Source organism: Lactuca saligna, chromosome 5 (assembly GCF_052625555.1).
Source record: "Lactuca saligna cultivar CGN05327 chromosome 5, ASM5262555v1, whole genome shotgun sequence".
Taxonomy (NCBI): Eukaryota; Viridiplantae; Streptophyta; class Magnoliopsida; order Asterales; family Asteraceae; genus Lactuca; species Lactuca saligna.
In genome coordinates, this window is record NC_136421.1 from 132,716,963 (window position 1) to 132,736,585 (window position 19,623).

At 30.8% G+C, this 19,623-nt stretch overlaps 2 protein-coding genes across 2 annotated transcripts; one reads left to right on the forward strand and one right to left on the reverse strand.

The window, feature by feature from the left end:
• Positions 1-2,798: 2,798 nt before the first annotated feature.
• Positions 2,799-5,754, reverse strand: LOC145048922 (gamma-glutamylcyclotransferase 2-1-like). The gene is made up of 9 exons (XM_078997572.1): positions 5,548-5,754; positions 4,456-4,588; positions 4,284-4,360; positions 4,144-4,200; positions 3,949-4,005; positions 3,793-3,833; positions 3,590-3,661; positions 3,443-3,522; positions 2,799-3,176 (listed from the first exon to the last, which is right to left on the reverse strand). Exons 2-9 carry the CDS (start codon positions 4,562-4,564, stop codon positions 2,995-2,997), a joined length of 675 nt encoding a protein of 224 aa, XP_078853698.1. The 5' UTR covers positions 4,565-4,588; positions 5,548-5,754; the 3' UTR covers positions 2,799-2,994.
• A 10,361-nt stretch (positions 5,755-16,115) lies between these two features.
• On the forward strand, positions 16,116-18,907 carry LOC144998437 (protein KAKU4-like). Its single transcript, XM_078958203.1, has 8 exons — positions 16,116-16,510; positions 16,857-16,921; positions 17,031-17,107; positions 17,233-17,306; positions 17,401-17,534; positions 17,624-17,849; positions 17,970-18,043; positions 18,355-18,907. The coding sequence occupies exons 1-8, from the start codon at positions 16,246-16,248 to the stop codon at positions 18,529-18,531; spliced, it is 1,092 nt and encodes a 363-aa protein (XP_078814329.1). The 5' UTR covers positions 16,116-16,245; the 3' UTR covers positions 18,532-18,907.
• The last annotated feature ends 716 nt before the right edge of the window (positions 18,908-19,623 follow it).

Here is a 19,623-nt window from a genome sequence, read left to right on the forward strand (position 1 = left end):
TTTCTCTTAACTAATAAAAGCTAAATTTGGTTACTCCCCTAATATATAAAAGTTGGATCGAATGTGGTCTCAAAAATAAGTGAGGACTGTGATGATAAATTTTTACCGCATGATTGAAAAAATAAAGGTGGAGATTTTATTTTATTTATCATCAATATATCGCAAGATGATATGACATTTTTGTAATTATATGCATTTTTGTAATTATTTATATAAAAACCTAGGATCCTATTTCACTATCCTTATCTAAAAGGCGATTCGGTAGCACTGAATTACTATAATAAGGTAAAAGATCAAAGTAGTCTCTCCGATCGATCCCATTCATAGTCTTCGTACTAAACCTTGTTGCCTTACCACTAATCAAGCTTGCTTTCAACCGAGATCGCCCTTCAGTAGTTGCCCTCCTCACCCCATTCAATAGAAAGTTAACTTACCATTTTTTTTTTCAAAAATAATAAGAATTTAAGGGATACTTATACTCAATATACTAGTGACTTTTTAAAATGAATTTTTTAAAAATAAGTTTTTGAAGTATTTGTTTTTAATTTTAAGAAATATTAATTTAAAAAAAAATGATGAACATAATATGATCCAAAATGTGATGATTCAAAAAAACTTTTGATTCAACTTGCTTATGATCTTTATTTGTTATCATCTAAAAATATTTAGACTCAAATATTTATAATCCTTAATTATATTTTTTATATGATTCAAAATATATAATGATCCATAATTATTTTTTCTAGAACAAAAACGATATTTAATTAGATATATTATTGATCCAAATCATATGATTCAAAAATGATTTGATTCAAAATACTACAATTCAAAATAATTTGATTCAAAATTTTATGATCCAAAAACAATATGATTCAAAAAAGTATGAACGGAAAATATTATAATCTTTAATATTCTTCTTATTTAAAATTTTATAATTGTTAAGCATTAAAAACTCAAACTGATATTTAGTTTAAATAATAATAATAATAATAATAATAATAATAATAATAATAATAATAATAAAGAAAAACACTAGTACCATCAAGTATGTAGTAAAGATATTTAATAATAATAATAATAATAATAATAATAATAATAATTCTTTTAAAAAACGTTAAAACCAAGTATATATCTATTTAGTTTTTTTTTTTTTTAATTTTTATAACAAAAAATATAAATAAATAAAGAAAAACGAAAATAAATGATAAAACTCACTTAAATGAGGTTCCATATACGTTCACCGCACGTGATTAAATCATCGAGTTCGTATTGGTTACCATGGACATGGATCGCATACGAACGCACAATGGCCAAGTATTTGGGTTTGAGGTTTATGTCGTTGACGAAATTGGTGATGGAGAATTGTCCTCGCAGTTCCCGTCATTTTTGAGTCATCACCGGAAGCAAACACTATATATATATATATATATATATATATATATATATATATATATATATATATATATATATATATATATGCTTGATAATAAAATACAAAGAAAAAAAATATGAAACTTTTATAAAGATTTTCATTTTTCTTGGATAAAATGTTTTCCTCATGGATATTAATTAACATCGTCTTCATCTTGGATATTGTCATTATCTTGGCTTTTTTATATTTTTTAACCCAATCTTTAATAGTGTCCTCATCTTCTTAGTAGGGTAGCAGGCCGTTCCAAAGATGGATGATAGGACCGACCGTTCATGATCCATCTTTTAAAGAGACCCAAATTTTTTATAAAAATTATTATATTTAGAAGATAGTATAAGTAATTTTCTTTCAATTATTGAGTTGTTATAAAAAACTTGATGATATTTGGTATTTTAAAGGTCCATTTTTTTTTTTTTTTGCACCAAACCCGAAATATGTTTGTAACCGCCGTGAGGGAGTGGTTGATAAAAAAACAATGTGCTATTTATTCTAGTACTCATTTTCGACATTTTCAACCTCCTCATCAAAGATATGCTTTGTTGTTATGTGTCCAACTCCATCCAAGTAAAAAAAAAAAAATTAATTTTGCAAAACCTTTTATTTCTACCTTCTCAAACCTCATGTGGGCATCCTTATGCAGAACCCCTAATCAAGTCTTCATACAACTCTATAACCGACCTACAACCAATCTAACAAAAACAGTCTAGGTCCGGACTTAAACACTTGAACGTAGCCAATAAGGTTAACACTGCTTCATCCCAAAAGCTTGAACTTAGTCAAAAATGCCGGAAAGCTCATTAATGTGGGACGCAAACATGTTGCACCCTTTTGGCCCCAACCAAACATAGGCCCAAGATGAAGCTTTCAGACCCTACACTCCTTTACATAAAAATGTAGCATTTTAGTACGATTTCAATCCATAATTACAAATATATTGATTAGGAATCATACATAGTCAACTATTATTACAACATCGATAGTATTGATTCCAGGTTTGGTATGAATTCAACATCTGTGGTTATAACTTGAGAATTATGATCAAGGACCAACCAAGACAAGTAGATAAGTAGTAGAGTTGGTTCTTGATTCCAAAATTCCATAATATCAAAGCAAAGCGGTCCCAAATATCTTGGAGCCAGCCAATGGTGCGTGGTCCACAACCAGCCTATTCTATTTCTATTTCTATTTCTATGTGACCACCATGGCATTAAGGTGGTCCACAATGGTCCAGGTCAGAACATATATGGTCCATGGTCAAACATGTAAATAGTAAATGTGAAGTTGCATTAAAAAGTAGTTTTAAAACTTTATACTTTGAAACACATAATTCATCCAACTCTATAAAAAAAAAAGTAACACACACAAGTAACGAACGTAATGAGCCCATGATGTCATGTGATGATGAAAAGGCTCGGTTAACAGAATAAAGAAAAGGAGATGCAAACGATGTTGTTGATGTGTTATTGGGCAGCCGATTCGATTCAGTGGGAGTTAAGTGAATGAAGTTATGTTTATGTCTGTTGTGTCTTGTGTCTTGTGTCTTCTCTCCTTTAATCTTAGGTTCAAGTGTCCATGGCAATTGCTTCAGGAAGATGAAGCAATTTATGAGGTGACTTGGGTTTATGAGAAGGTCCAGTTAATCTATTGCTGCTGTTGTTGCTCTCTTTTGGTATTCCTAAACCCGTGTTTCCAAGTACTTTTCTCACTTCATTTGCCAATTCTATCACCATGTCATCTTCATGACCTAATCATAATAATATGATCAAGTTAGATTATATGCTTGAAAGGACCATTATGAATTTATGATGGTGTTTGGTGATACTTGATAGTGAAGGAAATGGTAAAACTTGTGTTTTTTTTTTTGTTTTGTCTAAACATACTCTCATCAAGAATGATAAGCTAGAATCTTAATGTGGGGCAAAAACAAAAGCTGACAAAGGATAATTAAGTAATTTCACAAACAACTAAAGGGTACCCTTATGGGCCAAAAATAATAAAAGATTAGCATACCAATATCAAACATAGCTTTCTCCAGCAAGAAAATGTAGTCTCTGTTGTTCCCACATGGACCAGTAGCAGTCGCAATTTGTCTGAAAATTTACACTAATAAGAAAAAGACTAAAATACCCTCAATATAAAGTATGATAAGTAGATTACTTGGCCATATCCTCCAATGGTGCAGGCCCAAGGTAATACTTATTCGATTCCTTGTCTGGAGTTGATGTGAAACTGTAACAAGTAAAATATAGCATCTGTTAGTTAAATGGAAGAGGAAAATAAATGAGGGAAAATTTTGTAAAAATGGGGCTTTCTTTATTGAAAATTTAAGTTTATTCAAACGTCAACATAAAATGGCTTACACAATAACTCCTGATAAAGTAGCCTCACTAGTCTCTCCTTCCTGAATCAAGAGATAACAAAATGTCTGCTTTTAATTTTGTGTTATGTAAAACAAAATAATCTGTTATATAATTGAAAAATGAACATATGTATCTCAGAAGTATATTCTATTTCACCTTGAAAAACTCTACAGTGGTCTTCTGATCATATTCGCATTCTCTGTTCTCTAAATACTGAAAGAAATAAGAACCAAGTTCTGTAAGTTCTTCTGATATGACACGTGTCTCTAAAGAAAGATAAAAAAAAAAAAAAAACTTTTTTAATTTTGTTTCCAAAATGTAAAACATGTAATGGAATAAAAAAAAACATACCGCCATTGCCAATCTTTCTTTCTCCTCACCTCCTTTTACACAATACACAGCGCCCCACTGAAAGAAATATTAAGAATTAGCATTCAGAAGTTGAAAATCAGCTGAAAATTGTGGAAAATTTGAAATTTGGTGTTACTTACACAGACAGCTCCTTCCTTATATTCAAGCGTGCATGTTCTTGCAGGGTCCTCAGGTGTACCTCTATGATCAATGCATGCTGTGGCATAATAACATGATCTTAATTAATAACCAGATTAAGATAGAAATGTAGAAATATGAAAACATGTAAGTGTTAGGAGAAAGTCTGCATACCTAGATCAAACACACGCCTGTAATTCTTGATGTACCCTATCATTTTATCATCATAATCAAACCCAGGGTTCCATACCAATGAACCATAGCCAAACACCCAGAAAACCATGATGAACTCCTCACAAATAACAAGCTGTTGATAGTTGAAACATTAGCAAGATGATCAAAAGAGGGGTCTTTAAATTACAAACCATTATAACTTCAGAACAAGTTCAATAAATCAAGAATGTAAATCGGACATAAGAGTAGAGTTAAAGCCCAGTTGTTATCTCCTTAATTCTTAAATACACCCATTTATCAAATAAGTCATGTTTCATTTTTGTAATGAACATATCCATATGAAAGGAGTTACTTCTGGCCACAGGTGTAACATCTTAGTGGACCAAGTCTACCCATTTAAATTAAAATAATGGTTTGGCTTTTGAAAGTTAATGAGTGCCACTTTCTAACGTCATGGTTGGTATGAAATTATGAATCAGCTTGTTAAAATATTAATAAAATCATTGAACTTTTCTTCATAAGTTTACATTTGACTTTATCTTAATGTCAAACAGATACTTTCAATATAGATGATTGATATAGATTGTGTTAACATCTAGCAAGAATTTAATAATAGAAAAAATTGCATCTCTTCTTTTCAATAAGCACATATGAACATAAATTTAATGCTACAGAAAACAGAAAAAGTCATATGAGTAAAATCTACTTCGAATTAATCGAAGAACATCGGAGTTTTAGTCTGATTAGGGTTTATCAGAAAACAAGCCCCATTAGAATTAGAATAATTTCTACTTATAGTAGAATTTACTAAATCCGTTATATTCATAAGTTTCCATTCAAAAAAAGCACACATATGCCTAGGACTATCATCATCGACTTCAATAATGTTATATAGAATCCAAAATAGCTGAAGTATTAACCAGATCTAACAAACCTATTCTAATTCCTCCTACCAACAATTATTTTGTCATCATCGATAAAAATACATAAACATCCAACAAAAAATCGATGTTAAGGCTAGTCCGATAGCATACTAACATATAATCAACATTGAAGGATAACAAGAACACGATTGATTGATCGATTGCTTACATAAATCGAAGAGCGAAGTGTAATGTGCGACTGCAACAAATCTGACGAACTTGAGATTCAAACCAATGAGAAGGATCGTCAGAAGACTTGGAGAAGAAAAAAAGGAGAGACAGAAAGCGAGAACAAGATTAGGGTTTTGAGAGAGATATTCTCTCAGTTCCGGCAAAGATGAAAGAGGATGACACCTCCTTCTGGGTTTACGCCGGTTGGTGAGGTGAATGGATGTAAGAAAGAGGACTATTTATAGAAGTATTTACCATATGCCATTCATGAATATGGTGAAACTGATAGATGATGCATGTATGTATGTGCCATGTATCATGATTTTGAAGAAACATGCATTTGTTATGTTTTTTTTCTTTTTCTTTTTTCAATTTACTATTTAAGTTTTTTTCAAGATATTGTATCTTTTTTTCAACCTCTTTCCTATAGGTTGTATCTGACCATTTATCCGACTAAATTCAACATTAATAATAACTTTTTATTTTTAATTTTTTGAATTAAACTATATATATATATATATATATATATATATATATATATATATATATATATATATATATATATATATAATTTTTTATATACAACTATAGTATTGCGTTTTAAAAGAATTTATTTTTAAAGTAATATATTTTGAATCATTTATCACTAAATTTAACATTAATAACAATATATTTTCATAGTTTTTATTTTTTATTTTTTAAATAAACCATTATATTTCTAGTTTTTGATACAGTTATATCATTGCATTTTTAAAAAGAATTTACTTTATAATAATATATTTTGAAACATTTGTCAATTTAAAATTTGTTTTTTTGTTTGTATGACTTTTTATAATCGTGTACGTTTTTCTGTAAATAATATTTTTTATTTAAAAAATAAAATTGGGATTTTATAACAAGTACATTACTATTCTCTCACATTTAAGCCTTAGATTTTGTCAACGTATGATGTGATATGTGAAGAAATATATATATATATATATATATATATATATATATATATATATATATAGAGAGAGAGAGAGAGAGAGAGTTAGGTTCAAATGTTTTTAGCAACTATTGTGTGTCTAAATGCACCAATGAGTATTCAAGAAATAATAAAGAATTAACCAAATCATTAAAGGGTATTTTAGACTTTTGGTACTTATAATTAAGGAAATGATTTAATTGAATTCATTCAATTAAGGAAATAAAGTTAATATATTTGACCTAGTTATGTTTGGGGCTGAACACATTCATCATTGGCTCACCATCGCCGATTATGCTTCTTCTTCTACAATTGATGTATCATCTTGTCTCGCACCCTGTTTCTTCCATGTACCTATTTGCACCACCGCCTGCAAGGACCTTCAACAAGATTCGGGCTTTATTCGATCTTATTTTACAGTCGTTATCTTTATCTCTCTCGTTCCAAATCCATGGACCGATCCTAGAATACAATGATTTATACTCACCAGTCATAGGTATGTAATTATATTTCTCAAATATTATCAGTTCAATCAAAACCGAAGCCACATAACCATTTATGCTTTTTTTTTTGTTCGATCGTATGGAAACCGAACACAGGAGGTATACCCTCCTGTGTAACTCATTCGATGTTGCTGGTTCTGAATTGGTATTTTTTTCATTCATGATTCATAGAAAATTTGGTGATTTAGGGAGCGCCCTTAAAATGTTTGATGAAATGCCAAAGAGAAATATGACAGTCTCAGATTGTATTCATGGTTAGTAATGGAACACCGGTTAATGAGGAGATGTTGGTAAGTTTACATGAACTTTATTGATCTTTGATTAAGTTTTTTGAGTTGGGTGTTTGTAATTTTTTATTTTTTTCAGAAATTCAGAGACACCATTCTTTGATGGCAAAGAACTTGTAGCTTGAAGTATATATGATTCAATCTATGTTTATGATGTTGAAGCAAATATCTATCCTGATCATAGATTTGATGTTGAAGCAAACTGACTTTTCCTTATGTTTATGATGTTGAAGCAAACAGACATATGGGTTGATCATAGCTTTGACCTTGTTTACCTTTTTATAATATTTCCATTCTGAAAGAATAGTTTATTATATAAGAATATTATTGCTTTATTCTGATAGAATTTGTAGTTAATTAATTATATGTTTAATGTGCAGTTGTTAGAAGTGTATCACTACAAAGTATTTGGCAATGAATTCGTGATCGAAATGGCTTGGAAGAATGGCTTGAAGACCTGATGGGAAAGACTCCTTGTATAAAATCATTCTCATGCAATCCAATTCTGACAGAATGTCAATGTCACAAAATATCAATCTCATAAAATGCTAGCATATTTTGAATTGGCTTAGAGGTCAAACATACACAAGACATCTAGAATGTTGTTATTTTTTAAGAATTATACTTGTTATTCTTTCAGAATGTTTGTTATAATTCAATGAATCACAATCGTACAATGTAATTATTTGGTATATTATTAGTTCAAGAATCGATTTTGTGTATTCTTTCATAATATATTTAGTAGTTTATGGTTGATATTCTGTCATTCTGACAGAATAAAATCGAAAAATATGTTTACTACTTTATGGTTAAAATTCTATCATTCTGACAGAATAAAAATCGGATTTTTAATTTTAAATTAATTTAAAATATTTAGATTTTTAAAAATAAAGGAATTAATTATCCCTAAAAATCCGAAAATTTCCTTTTTTAATATAGGTTAATTGACTAGAATGCCGTTATGTTCAAATTTGTGTGATTATATGGTACATCTTATCCTATTCTACTATCATAAACCCTCAGATCATGACCTTTGATTATATTTCATCCAATGGTCCAGATCTGTGCATTCTGGTACACAATAGTTAGTAAAAACAAAATAACCTAACCCTATATATATATATATATATATATATATATATAGGTTCAAATGTTTTTGATAACTATTGTGTGACTGTGTGCACCAATAAGAATTCAGGAAATAATTAATTATTAAATAAATCATTTAAGGGTATTATAGTAATCTTGACATATTTAAATATGGTAGATAATTAATATGTTCTTTATTATTCCTTTAAATATGGAATGTAGTCAAAATCTGTTGAAAAAAACCCTAGCCGATCACGTATACATCGATCTATCCTCCCTCTCGTTTTCTTAGCATTGGTGGCGCCGGAGAAGGCTATTCCGATCTTGAAGCTTCCCTTCCCGGCGACGACTGCCGCTACGCCGTCTTTGATTTTGATTTTGTCACCGTTGACAATTGCCATAAGAGCAAGATCTTCTTTATCGATCTCCGATGAGTGATTAGACCGAAGAACAAAAGGAGAAGCAACGGGGTGGGGCTGTTGCTCCGATCGAAGCAGGTCAGGAGGTGGAGAGGATGTGGTGGTGGTCGCCGATTCTTCTTCTCCGGTGAAATCTAGGTATTTTTTTTATTCATGTCTTCTGATTGATCACAGAATGAACATGTTGAATTTTATCAAAATTTATACTTTGAAGATTACATTCTATTAGAATAAGTTACAATTTTTTTAATGTCTGCTATATTCTATCAGAATTACAATCCATAATGCCAATTTAAAATATTATATGCATTCTGCCAAAATTTAAAATGGCATATATATATTCTGTCAGAATAATGGTAGTGCAGTAATGGTAATTGCACTTTAGAGTTAATGATTCTTTTAGAATTTGTATTTGCCTTTTTTGTAATAGATTTGCTATGATATTTTTAACCATTCTTAGTTTTTGTTGCATTTTTTATAGGAATTGATTGAAGAATGGTTTGAAGACATGATAGGAAATGCTTGAAGAATGAATAAAAGATTGATCACACTCACATTTTAAGAATCTTGTTATGTTTTAAAGAAGTACACTTGTCATTCTTTCAGAATTTTGTTGTTATTCAAGAATGTTCTTTGTATCACAATCATACAATGTAATTATTTGATATATTATTAGTGCAAGAAGACATGTATTCTTTATAAAATGTTAGTGTTGATAATATGTTATATAATTCTTTAAGCATGTTAATATATATAAATATTGAATATAATCATATTCTACAAGAATAAAATCAAAAATATATTTACTAGTTTATGGTTGATTTTCATGTCATTCTAACATAATGAAATCGGATATTATTAAAAATTATATTCGAATTAAATTTAAAAAATTCATATTTTTAAAAATAAGGGTATTAATTATCCCTTAAAATCTGGAAATTTCCTTTTTTAATATAGGTTAATTGACCAAAATACCCTTATGGTGAAATTTATGTTATTATATGGTACATGTTACCCTATTTTAATATCATAGACCCTCAGATCAAGATCATTGATTCTATTTCATCCGTTGGTCCAGATTTGTGCATATGGGCACATAATAGATGTCAAGAACATTTGAACCTAGCCCTATATATATATATATATATATATATATATATATATATATATATATATATATATATATATATATATATATATATATATATATATATATATATATATATATATATTTGAATATGTATCGAAATGAATAGGGTTAAGGTTAAGGTACTGATTTTATATTTTACTTTATTATCTATAAATTGAAAATATATTAAATATGATTAATTACAAAAATAGTTATCAAACTATTGTTGTTAACAGCTTTATACTCATGTTTTCCAGAATTTTTAATTGAAAGAATTCTGTAGTCATAGTTTTATGCTCACGGTTTGCGAATAATTAATTGAAATAGTTTTTATAGTCTTCTTTTGGTCATCCGACTTTTGATGTATGTTAAAAGGGTATATAGTCATGTTTTCTCAATAATAAATAAAAAACTGCTACATTTAAGATGGAAGTTATTGAGATTAATGAAAGACGAGCCGTTCAACATGGACTAATTACATGAATGTCCAGGTTCAGTGAATCTCCCCAATGTATGGATGGAATATATGCACATCATGCCTAATGCCACTATAAAACATAGAGTGGGCCCGTCTAAATCAATTTCGAAACGGTCCGGTTTTTTAGATTGTTTTTTTTACCATTTTCTGAGTTTTGCATGTGTCTTTTTAGCTTGGTTAAATTTTTTTGGTACGTTTTGGCTTTACCGATTCGGTTCATAACATTATATAACTTTTAAAACATATATATATATATATATATATATATATATATATATATATATATATATATATATATATATATATAGAGAGAGAGAGAGAGAGAGGTAAAAGTGAATATACCCTTAAGGGTATATAAGGATAGGTACTCTAATCCACCATAATACATTGTTTTGTTTGATATATTTACTATAATGTTCTTAAACTTCAACCCTAACTTGATTTACTTTCAAAATTTTCGAAATTTCACTATTATTTTTCTCTTACATCACATCTTTATATCGGACACCTACTAGGCTTTATATATTATAGTTAAAAATTGAAATTGTGTAAGAGGAAGATAAATATAAAATTTATATAAATTTTGGAATTAAATCAAGTTAGAAGTTGAAATAAAAGAACATTAGATAATTACAATATGTATATATCATACAAAATGAAGTAATATTGTGAGTTTGAGTACTTAAGCTTATATACCCTTAAGGGTATATTCACTTTTCCCATATATATATATATATATATATATATATATATATATATATATATATATATATATATATATATATATATATATATATATATATATATATATATATATATAATATGGGTCACTCATTTCGAATTTGCCCTTTAAACGTTGAAACATATCGACCGACGAAACAGTTCATATATGAATGTATATTCATATATAGGGTGAGGTTCAATAGAGAACCATAATTAACCAAGGAACCAACTTTTTTTTCAACTTTTAGAACTTATTTTTTATCAAAAAAAAAAAAAAACAAAAAATACAGAAATTCATAACTTTTTTATCCTTTTTCCAATAATATAAAATTCGATTTTTTTTATATCAAATTCACAACGTGAATCCGAAAAATATTTTCCACATTCATAATGTTAATATATGAATTTAGATATTTTTAGATTTTTTTCGATAAAGAATAAAGTTTAGAAATTGAAAAAAAGATTTGGTTCTTTGAAGAACCCATAATTATGGTTCTATATTGAACTTTTCCCTATGAATATATATTAATAAGTGTATTCATATATGAATAAGTATATGAACAAGTGATTATTCATATATGAATATGGCGGCGGTAGTTGGTGGCAAAGATGCGCTTTTTGATGGTGATTGGTGGTGACATCTCCAAATTTTATGGCAAATTTAAAAAATTATTTATACTTATTTAATTTAGAGTATTCTTCAAAAAAAAAAATACATTAATGTGAAATTTGTCCTAAAACATTATTTTGATGTGAGGTAATATTGATATCAAAGCATTTCTAATTAAACGTTTTTCATTAGCATTAAGAAAAAAAACTTTTGATGTCATAATTGATACAGATTACATAAGCATAAACTTGTTTTTACATGTCTTGCAACAACTTGTTATGCTAATGGCTTAAACTCCTCGAATCACTCAGCAGATTCAAACATCAATATCCATGTACATTCGTACCGCTACCTGTGATACAAAGAAATTGAGTGCGTCAGGCTTGGGAGTCTGATGAGCACATATGGTTTTCAACCCACAATAATATAATTAAACTCTTTTAAATATATATTTACATCAAACAAAGAATACCCATTCTTGTTACTCTTATTCTTTGATCCCAAAAAGATGATCTTAAGGGACCTTTCCTAAAGGATCATGTAACAATGAGTAAACAATAATGTCTTGGGGGTTCCTTAGCAATGCATGTCATTAATGCAACCATAGGGGAATAGATTACTCGAATGAGCATACAATTCATATTCCTGGATAGTATGATTCATTAACACCTAGAGATAATGAGTCTGCTAGTGTTCCACTATACTGTCCAGAATAGTCATGTGGTCATCATCAATACTTTGCTAGATGACTAGTCTTAGTAGTACATTAGTACAATGTTGGGTATCGTCTCTCACCATTATTTTATCTCTTTCTCAACCCTTGTCTACCCACTATTTTATAAGTACGGTAAGATACATATACGATTAAATCAAGTAAAAATAATGTCATATTATTGTATCTAGCACAAATATACAGATAAATAAGCACATATAGGACTTAATTATCTAAATACTTTGTATCTATTTTTAAGATGAAAGTAACTATGCACTCACTTATTAAAAGTGGATGACTTGAGATTATCGCCTAACACTTTAGTTTTTCCTTTCAAAACACCTAGATATAAATATCACTATTTATGAGATCCTTGAGCTTTTGAGTGTTTTGGAGTGCTCTTGGTGCATATTGGAGAAGAAGGAGTTCATTGGAGTAGTGTTGGTTGTCTTGGAGCTTGTAGATCCAGACCTTGTTCACCTTGATCTTTCTTATTTAGGTATAAAGCTTTAATCTTGATGGTTCTTTCATGTAGATCTAGCTTTGGGTTATGTTATGAGCACATTTTGGTCTCATGGCTTGAATCTTGTGAGTAGAAGTTACTCCGGAATCTTTGAGCCTCATTTATGATCATTGTTGAGGTCAATAAGTCAGAAAGTTGAATCTTGATGGGTATGCCTCTTCCATGCATGCGTTAATGGTCTTTTGGTGAAGTTATGAATCTAGGGCTTTGGTTTGGGCGCATTAAGCCATGCAAAGTCATAAAGTCATGAAAATTATGACTTAAGACGTCCCTTAGAATCAGATATAGGTGTTAGGTGTAAAGTCTTAAGGTGTTAAGAAGATTAAAATTGAGTATGGGTTGCAATGAGTTACGCTGGGCGTACCCTCCTAGTACGCTGTGCGTAACGGGTTCAACCTGTTAACCCTCTATTCGGTCACATTGTACATTGGGCATACAATGGTGGTATGAGAGGTGTACTCACTAGAAGCCATTTTGGGCTTTAGATCATTTTAGGTTTGGGCCATGATTTGTGGGGCCAAGTTTGGGAAGGTAAAATGGTATTTTATCCCTTATCATGATGAAATATCATTGGACCTTGGATTATGGGTGATTGCCTTAATTATTGATTAGGGATGATTTTGGATATGTTCAGTGTGAGGGGTCTGGTAACAGCAACGCGTGTGTGATTTGGTTATCACTAGATTAAGGTGAGTCTCCTCACTATACTTGTGGGTCGAAGGCAGTAGGGGTGAGCAAACTCAAACCAAGAACTCAAGAAACCGACTAAAACTGCAACCGAAGCAAAACCGATGGTTAGGGTTTGAATTTTTAAAAAACTGAAAAACAATGTTCGATTTTGGTTTTTACCCAGAAACCGACCCATCCAACCCTAGAAGCCGATCCATACTTAAAACCGACAAACCACCCCAAGAAACTGATCCATCCAACCCGAGAAACCGACCCATACTTGATGATGTTTTGGTTGTAATAAACTATTTCGGGCTTTGGTTGTAGCTTGTAATAGAGTATTTGTTGTAAGACTCGTGTTTTTTGAAGTATTTAACTTAAATTTGGAGTTTTTTGAAGTGTTTAACTTGTTGCTTCATTTATGGAAAATGGGATAAAACCCAAAACCCATGGGCTTAAATCCATAACCCGTGAGTGTATAGGTTGAACCCAAGAAACCGAAAAAACGCCCAAACTGACCTCAGAACTCAAAAAACCGAACCGACCAGAAACCGATCCTATTAGGTTCTGAAAACCAGAAACCGACCATTTATGGGTTGGGTTGGGTTAAGTTTAGGTCCCAAACCGACCTATGCACAACCCTAGAAGACACCAATGTCGACCCACTAGAATGTGATATGTATAAAGTTAGCTATTTGTGTGCCTCTTGCATGTATTGTATATGTTTGTATGTATATTGGGCGGGGCCTGATAAATGTGTTAGGCGGGGCTCATGGCATGTTACGGTTAAATCTGTACAAGGCGAGACCCATTGTATGTATGGTATGTGGTATTTTGGGGGACTCACTAAGCTTTGTGCTTACAGTTTTATGGTTATGGTTTCAGTACTACCAGTTTGATAGGGAAGGGTTTGACATGACTGCATAACATCCCCCAAAGTTTTATTCCGCATGGTTGTTTATGTTTTTTACTCTGATGTTTAAATAATATATCCATTCTAATTAGTTTTGGAACAACTCATTTTAAAAATAAATTTTTTCTATGGATTTTTTGGGATGTTACGTCCCCGAAATGGATAAAAGAACATGGTAGCGAAGAAGGTGGTTCGAAAAGAACTAAAATTTCTAAGACGTCTTACACTACTTCATTGGATGCCCATTTTGGGGTTGATTTGAACGAAGTGGACAAGCTTTAGTTGGAAGAAGTGGTTTGACCGATGGGTCGAGATAGGGCAAAAAAAATGAGGATCATCGTCGAATACACCGGGAACGGAAAGAGGTGATGAAATACATAGAGTTGCTACTAGTTTGGAAGTTTATAATTTGAATTTTCAAAGTCGTTTGAGTTTTGAAAAGGAGAAGTTGGAGGACAAAAAGAGATCGACAGAGGAAAAGCAACATGATCGAGTGGACGAGCAAAAAAGTCGAGACATGGAATTTTGAAGAAAACTTTACGATCACCTCATAGGAGACGAGTTCGATATGTTTTTGAGGGCTAGAGCGGAAATCATGAAAAAATATTACAAATAGTAATTTTTTTTTGTCGGTTTTAAGAATATGATTGTTTTTTTAGGATTGTAATCGTCTTTATGTATATTTTTTTTTATCGTTTTTAGGAATGTAATCGTTTCAATTAAATCAATGAAGTTTATTTTAGTTAATGACATGTTATTCAACTAAAAAAGAAAAAAAAACAAAAATGTTTTTTTAACTTATTACATTTTATTCGATTAAAAAAAAGTATGGTAAGACATGATATGATACCCATCAATTTTGCAGAGAACGGTAAAAATGACATGATATTAAAAAAAAGTGACTATTTATTCATCTTTTTAAGAAAAATAGATATATGTTTAGTGTCCTATTTATACTTCTGTATCCAAACAACCAAAAACAGAATACCACATAAAATACATGTTGTCTCTTTCAAAGTATCTATATATTTTAAAATTGTCACATGCAATGCATACAATCTGCTTAAATACATTTTTCTTTTAACCAAAAAAGTTTGTTTTCGTCTAACATCATCATTAATTGCCACCACCACCCCGACACGACCCACCAATTAACAACCACACACAACTAGAATTCCACACCATATTAACCCAAGAAACACAAGTAAAAAACAGTTTAGACCCCCAACAACCAAGACGATGAGTTGTTCATACTTACATATAAAAATAAATTTTTTAATAAAAACTAAAGATGATCGACTAATTATGTTTATATTTTAACTATGTTTATATTTTAGAGAAAAATGTCCCCAATAAAATGGCATTCGAATTCCTGAATGATCATATTTTGTCGTGAAAGACAACTTATATCAGTATGGAGAAGAATGAGAAAAAACCGTTTAATGATGAAAACTGAAATTTGTTTTTATTAAAAGGTATTATCCGTATAAAATTCATATGTTCAGGGACTATTTATGTAAGTTACATTAAACAAAATGAAACATTTTATCAACTCCCCCAATAACTGCCGAACTCCGATTTCTCTCATTTGATGATTTGCTCGATTTCCCCCCACAAACTAACAACACCGTTGCCATTCCTCCTACTTCTCCCCTACTAACCCATTCTCTCACCATGGATTCCGGACCTCAGTCTGCCGTAGACGGCGGTGGAGGCAGATCCAGTGGAAAAGTCTATAAACGGCGGCGAAGCGCTACCAGAAAGACTCCATATGACCGCCCTACTGCGCCTCCCCAACCAGAAAGCCCTAATTGGTTAAATGGACTTGTTTTCCCTGCCAAATTTGTTGCTGGGGGTGCTAGTAAACTTTTTTCGTCAATTTGGAACCCCAAGAGTTGGGCCTCGCATTCGTCTTCTTCAGACAGCGATTCTGATTCAGGTATAGAATATCCGAATTTTTTTATAGTTATGCAGTAATTGGTCAAATATGGGGACTTATTGAGTGTTAAATTGGCAGAAATCACAATGACACATAGTTTAACCTTTGTGATTTTTGGATTCTTATTGTGCTAAAAAGGGATATATACGAATTAGGGCTGGTTACATGTGTACGATATAATTATGAGAATCCGGAAAAAAATTGGTTTGATTTCGCACATATTTAAGTAAAATGTTTGACTGTTGGTCATAAAGATCATACACCCTGCAACATCCGGCGTTTAAATTTCTTGTTTATTGATTTGGTTATCAGTAATTTCAATTTGTTCTCACATGTTTTCACAAAGGTGCTATAGAAGATGAATCTGAAGCTAATGGAAACCTTTCTGATGGTGGTGTTGAATTGAACCAGGTAATTTCAAAGTTCTTCTTTTGTATCATGGAACCCTAGCTTTATAGCCACACTTAATGAGCATAAATGTATATATATGTCTAAGTAGTATCCACTTTTATTTTACCAGAATGAAGGCAGTTCTTCTGGAAAGAGTGAGATTTTATATTTAGTTGAACAACTACTTATGCTCGAACGCTATTCAAGGTAATATACTCTTTTGAGTCTTTTCCTCTCCCATTTTGTTGTTTCATAACAATCATATTGCAAATGTTTTGTCTTTTGTAGTTTTGTTTTCTACTTATGTATATATATTTACAATTTTTTAACAGGGAAGAATGTGATAGAGTAATAGAGATTATCAATTCACGAGTTGTAGATTACACCATGGGAGATGTTGGAACAAGTAAGATTATGAGGAATATGAAAGTCTCTAATATTACTGTTGCTTTCTTTCTTGAATTTGGATATATGAATATGATGTTGTATTTTGTTAACAGAGAGTCCAGATACTCACAACCAAGTAATCATGGAAGCAAGAAAAGTGATTACAAAAAACATGGTTGGATCAAGTTCAAAGTCAGACATGGAAAATCACATTCATGGCTCCAAATCTGTTACAACAACACCAAATGTTAGTACTACCATTTTGCAGCTTATGTTTTTCTGATTCGATCAACACCTTCTACTTATCATTATATCTGATATGATTCAATGCAACAGAAGGATTATGTTTCTAGTGGATCATGGAACATTCAGGATGAAATACAACGGTTGCGTTCAAAGGCAACAGAAGATCTGTTAATTCGCCATGAATCACCAAAACTTGACAAGATTTTGGAGGTTGTTAATGTTAATGTTAATGTTAAACCAACTATGGAACCACAACCAGAGGATGAAATTGTAAATTTGGCTTCAGAGGGGGGTACTTTAGGTTTAGGCCTCTCAGGTTGGTATCTTTGCCTAATATCTCCAGATGATTCTATACAAGATTAAACAATTAGTATAATGTTATTTACATAAATCTCTCGCCTTTCCTCTATTCCTTTTTTTTTTTTCTTAATTTCAGATTTGACAACCACTCAAGATCATGGGCCCACCGAAGCCTTTTCATCCCTGCCAACCATCGAGGAACAAAACCAGGTAAATTTTTGCTAATTCCATATGTGAAAACGAGCTTTCTAGGGCTATTTTTTATAATAAGGGCATTCTTGTCTTTTGCATAAACCAGAAATCAAGTCCCGTGTTTTTGTCTCTCAGTGTCAGTCCAATACATACCAAACACATTGAGACAAAAATTGTAACTTTTTGTCCCAACAGAAAAGGTGGAACGAGATATGAAAAAGACGAGAATGCCCTTGTCGACCTGATTATGAAAAATAGCCCTAGAAAGCATGTAAGAAAACATAATATAAGAATACAATTAGTTAATGATTCCCTTGATAATAATATAGGAAAAAGAGGATGAAGATGATGTGAAATCAAAAGCGGAAAGGAATCATGATGTGAATGGTTCGCAAGGAAGCTCAAACACAAATGATCCGTCTGGTTTTATTAGAACTAAAAATAGCCCGGTGACACGGGCAATGGCAAGAAGCAGGAGGTACAATCAAAACCAAAAGGACAAATGATTGGTTGGATTGTGATTGTGATTGTAAGTAGTTTGCTACTGACTAGACAAGACAACACAACACAAGACAAATGATGGTACAAGTTTTAGGGTTTATTGTGTCAATGGATGTAAACTTTAGGGGGGTTTGTTGTATCATTGGTAGATGTTAACTTTTAGCCAAGGGTTAGGGTGGGTTTATGTAGGTTTTAAAGACTAGTTGTGTGTTTAAACTAATTTAGTCTATTTGTATGATGTGATGTGTAATTTGGTAGGATATTGTGAAAGAGGAGTTGTTGTATGTACTAATATGCACTATGATGTAATGCAACTTAAATGTGTGTTGTTGTAGTTTCATGGATGTTTAATGATTGAAATAAAGTTATTTTTATAGTCAATTTGTTAAAAAGATATTTTTTGCATTTTAATCTTTATAGAGGTAACCAGTTACGAAAGTTGTTCAAAATAGGTTACTGGGGCATGATATAGCATATTGGCTACTCTATCACTTAGCCAAAACTTGTAAAACCAAATTTGTGTATGTTCTTTCTAAATTTTTTACATACGTTGGAAAAAATGAATTTGTAAAAAATAATATGTTGTAATGTTTTTAGAAAAAAACTAATTTAAGAAAAACTAATCACTTGGTCAACGTTCATTTTTATCAATGACATCAATCTCACAACACATTATAAAGAAATCTACATATATAGGTAGGATGATGATTTGTACACAGTATTAACAAATGTTGTGTTCTTACAAGTTGGTGGATATTATGTGGGAAATAGAATATAACCACCATTCATAAATTTTTTATTGAGAAATTAGTCTTTGAATTTGACTTCTAAAATTGTCACATCTACTACTTGAATTTGACTTTCAAAATTGTCACATCTACTACTAACCTTAAAATTACTTTAGCTTTAAAATAAATTTACATACATCAAAAAAGTTTATAATCGAAGACGTCTCATATTTTGAAAGTACATGGTTTTTTAATATAGAATAACCTAAACAGAGATCGTCCAAAATTTTAAACAAGTTTAAAGATTATCAAGTATTTGATAACACAATATTCCCCAACATGTAATATCTTGAATGAAAATTCGTTGTA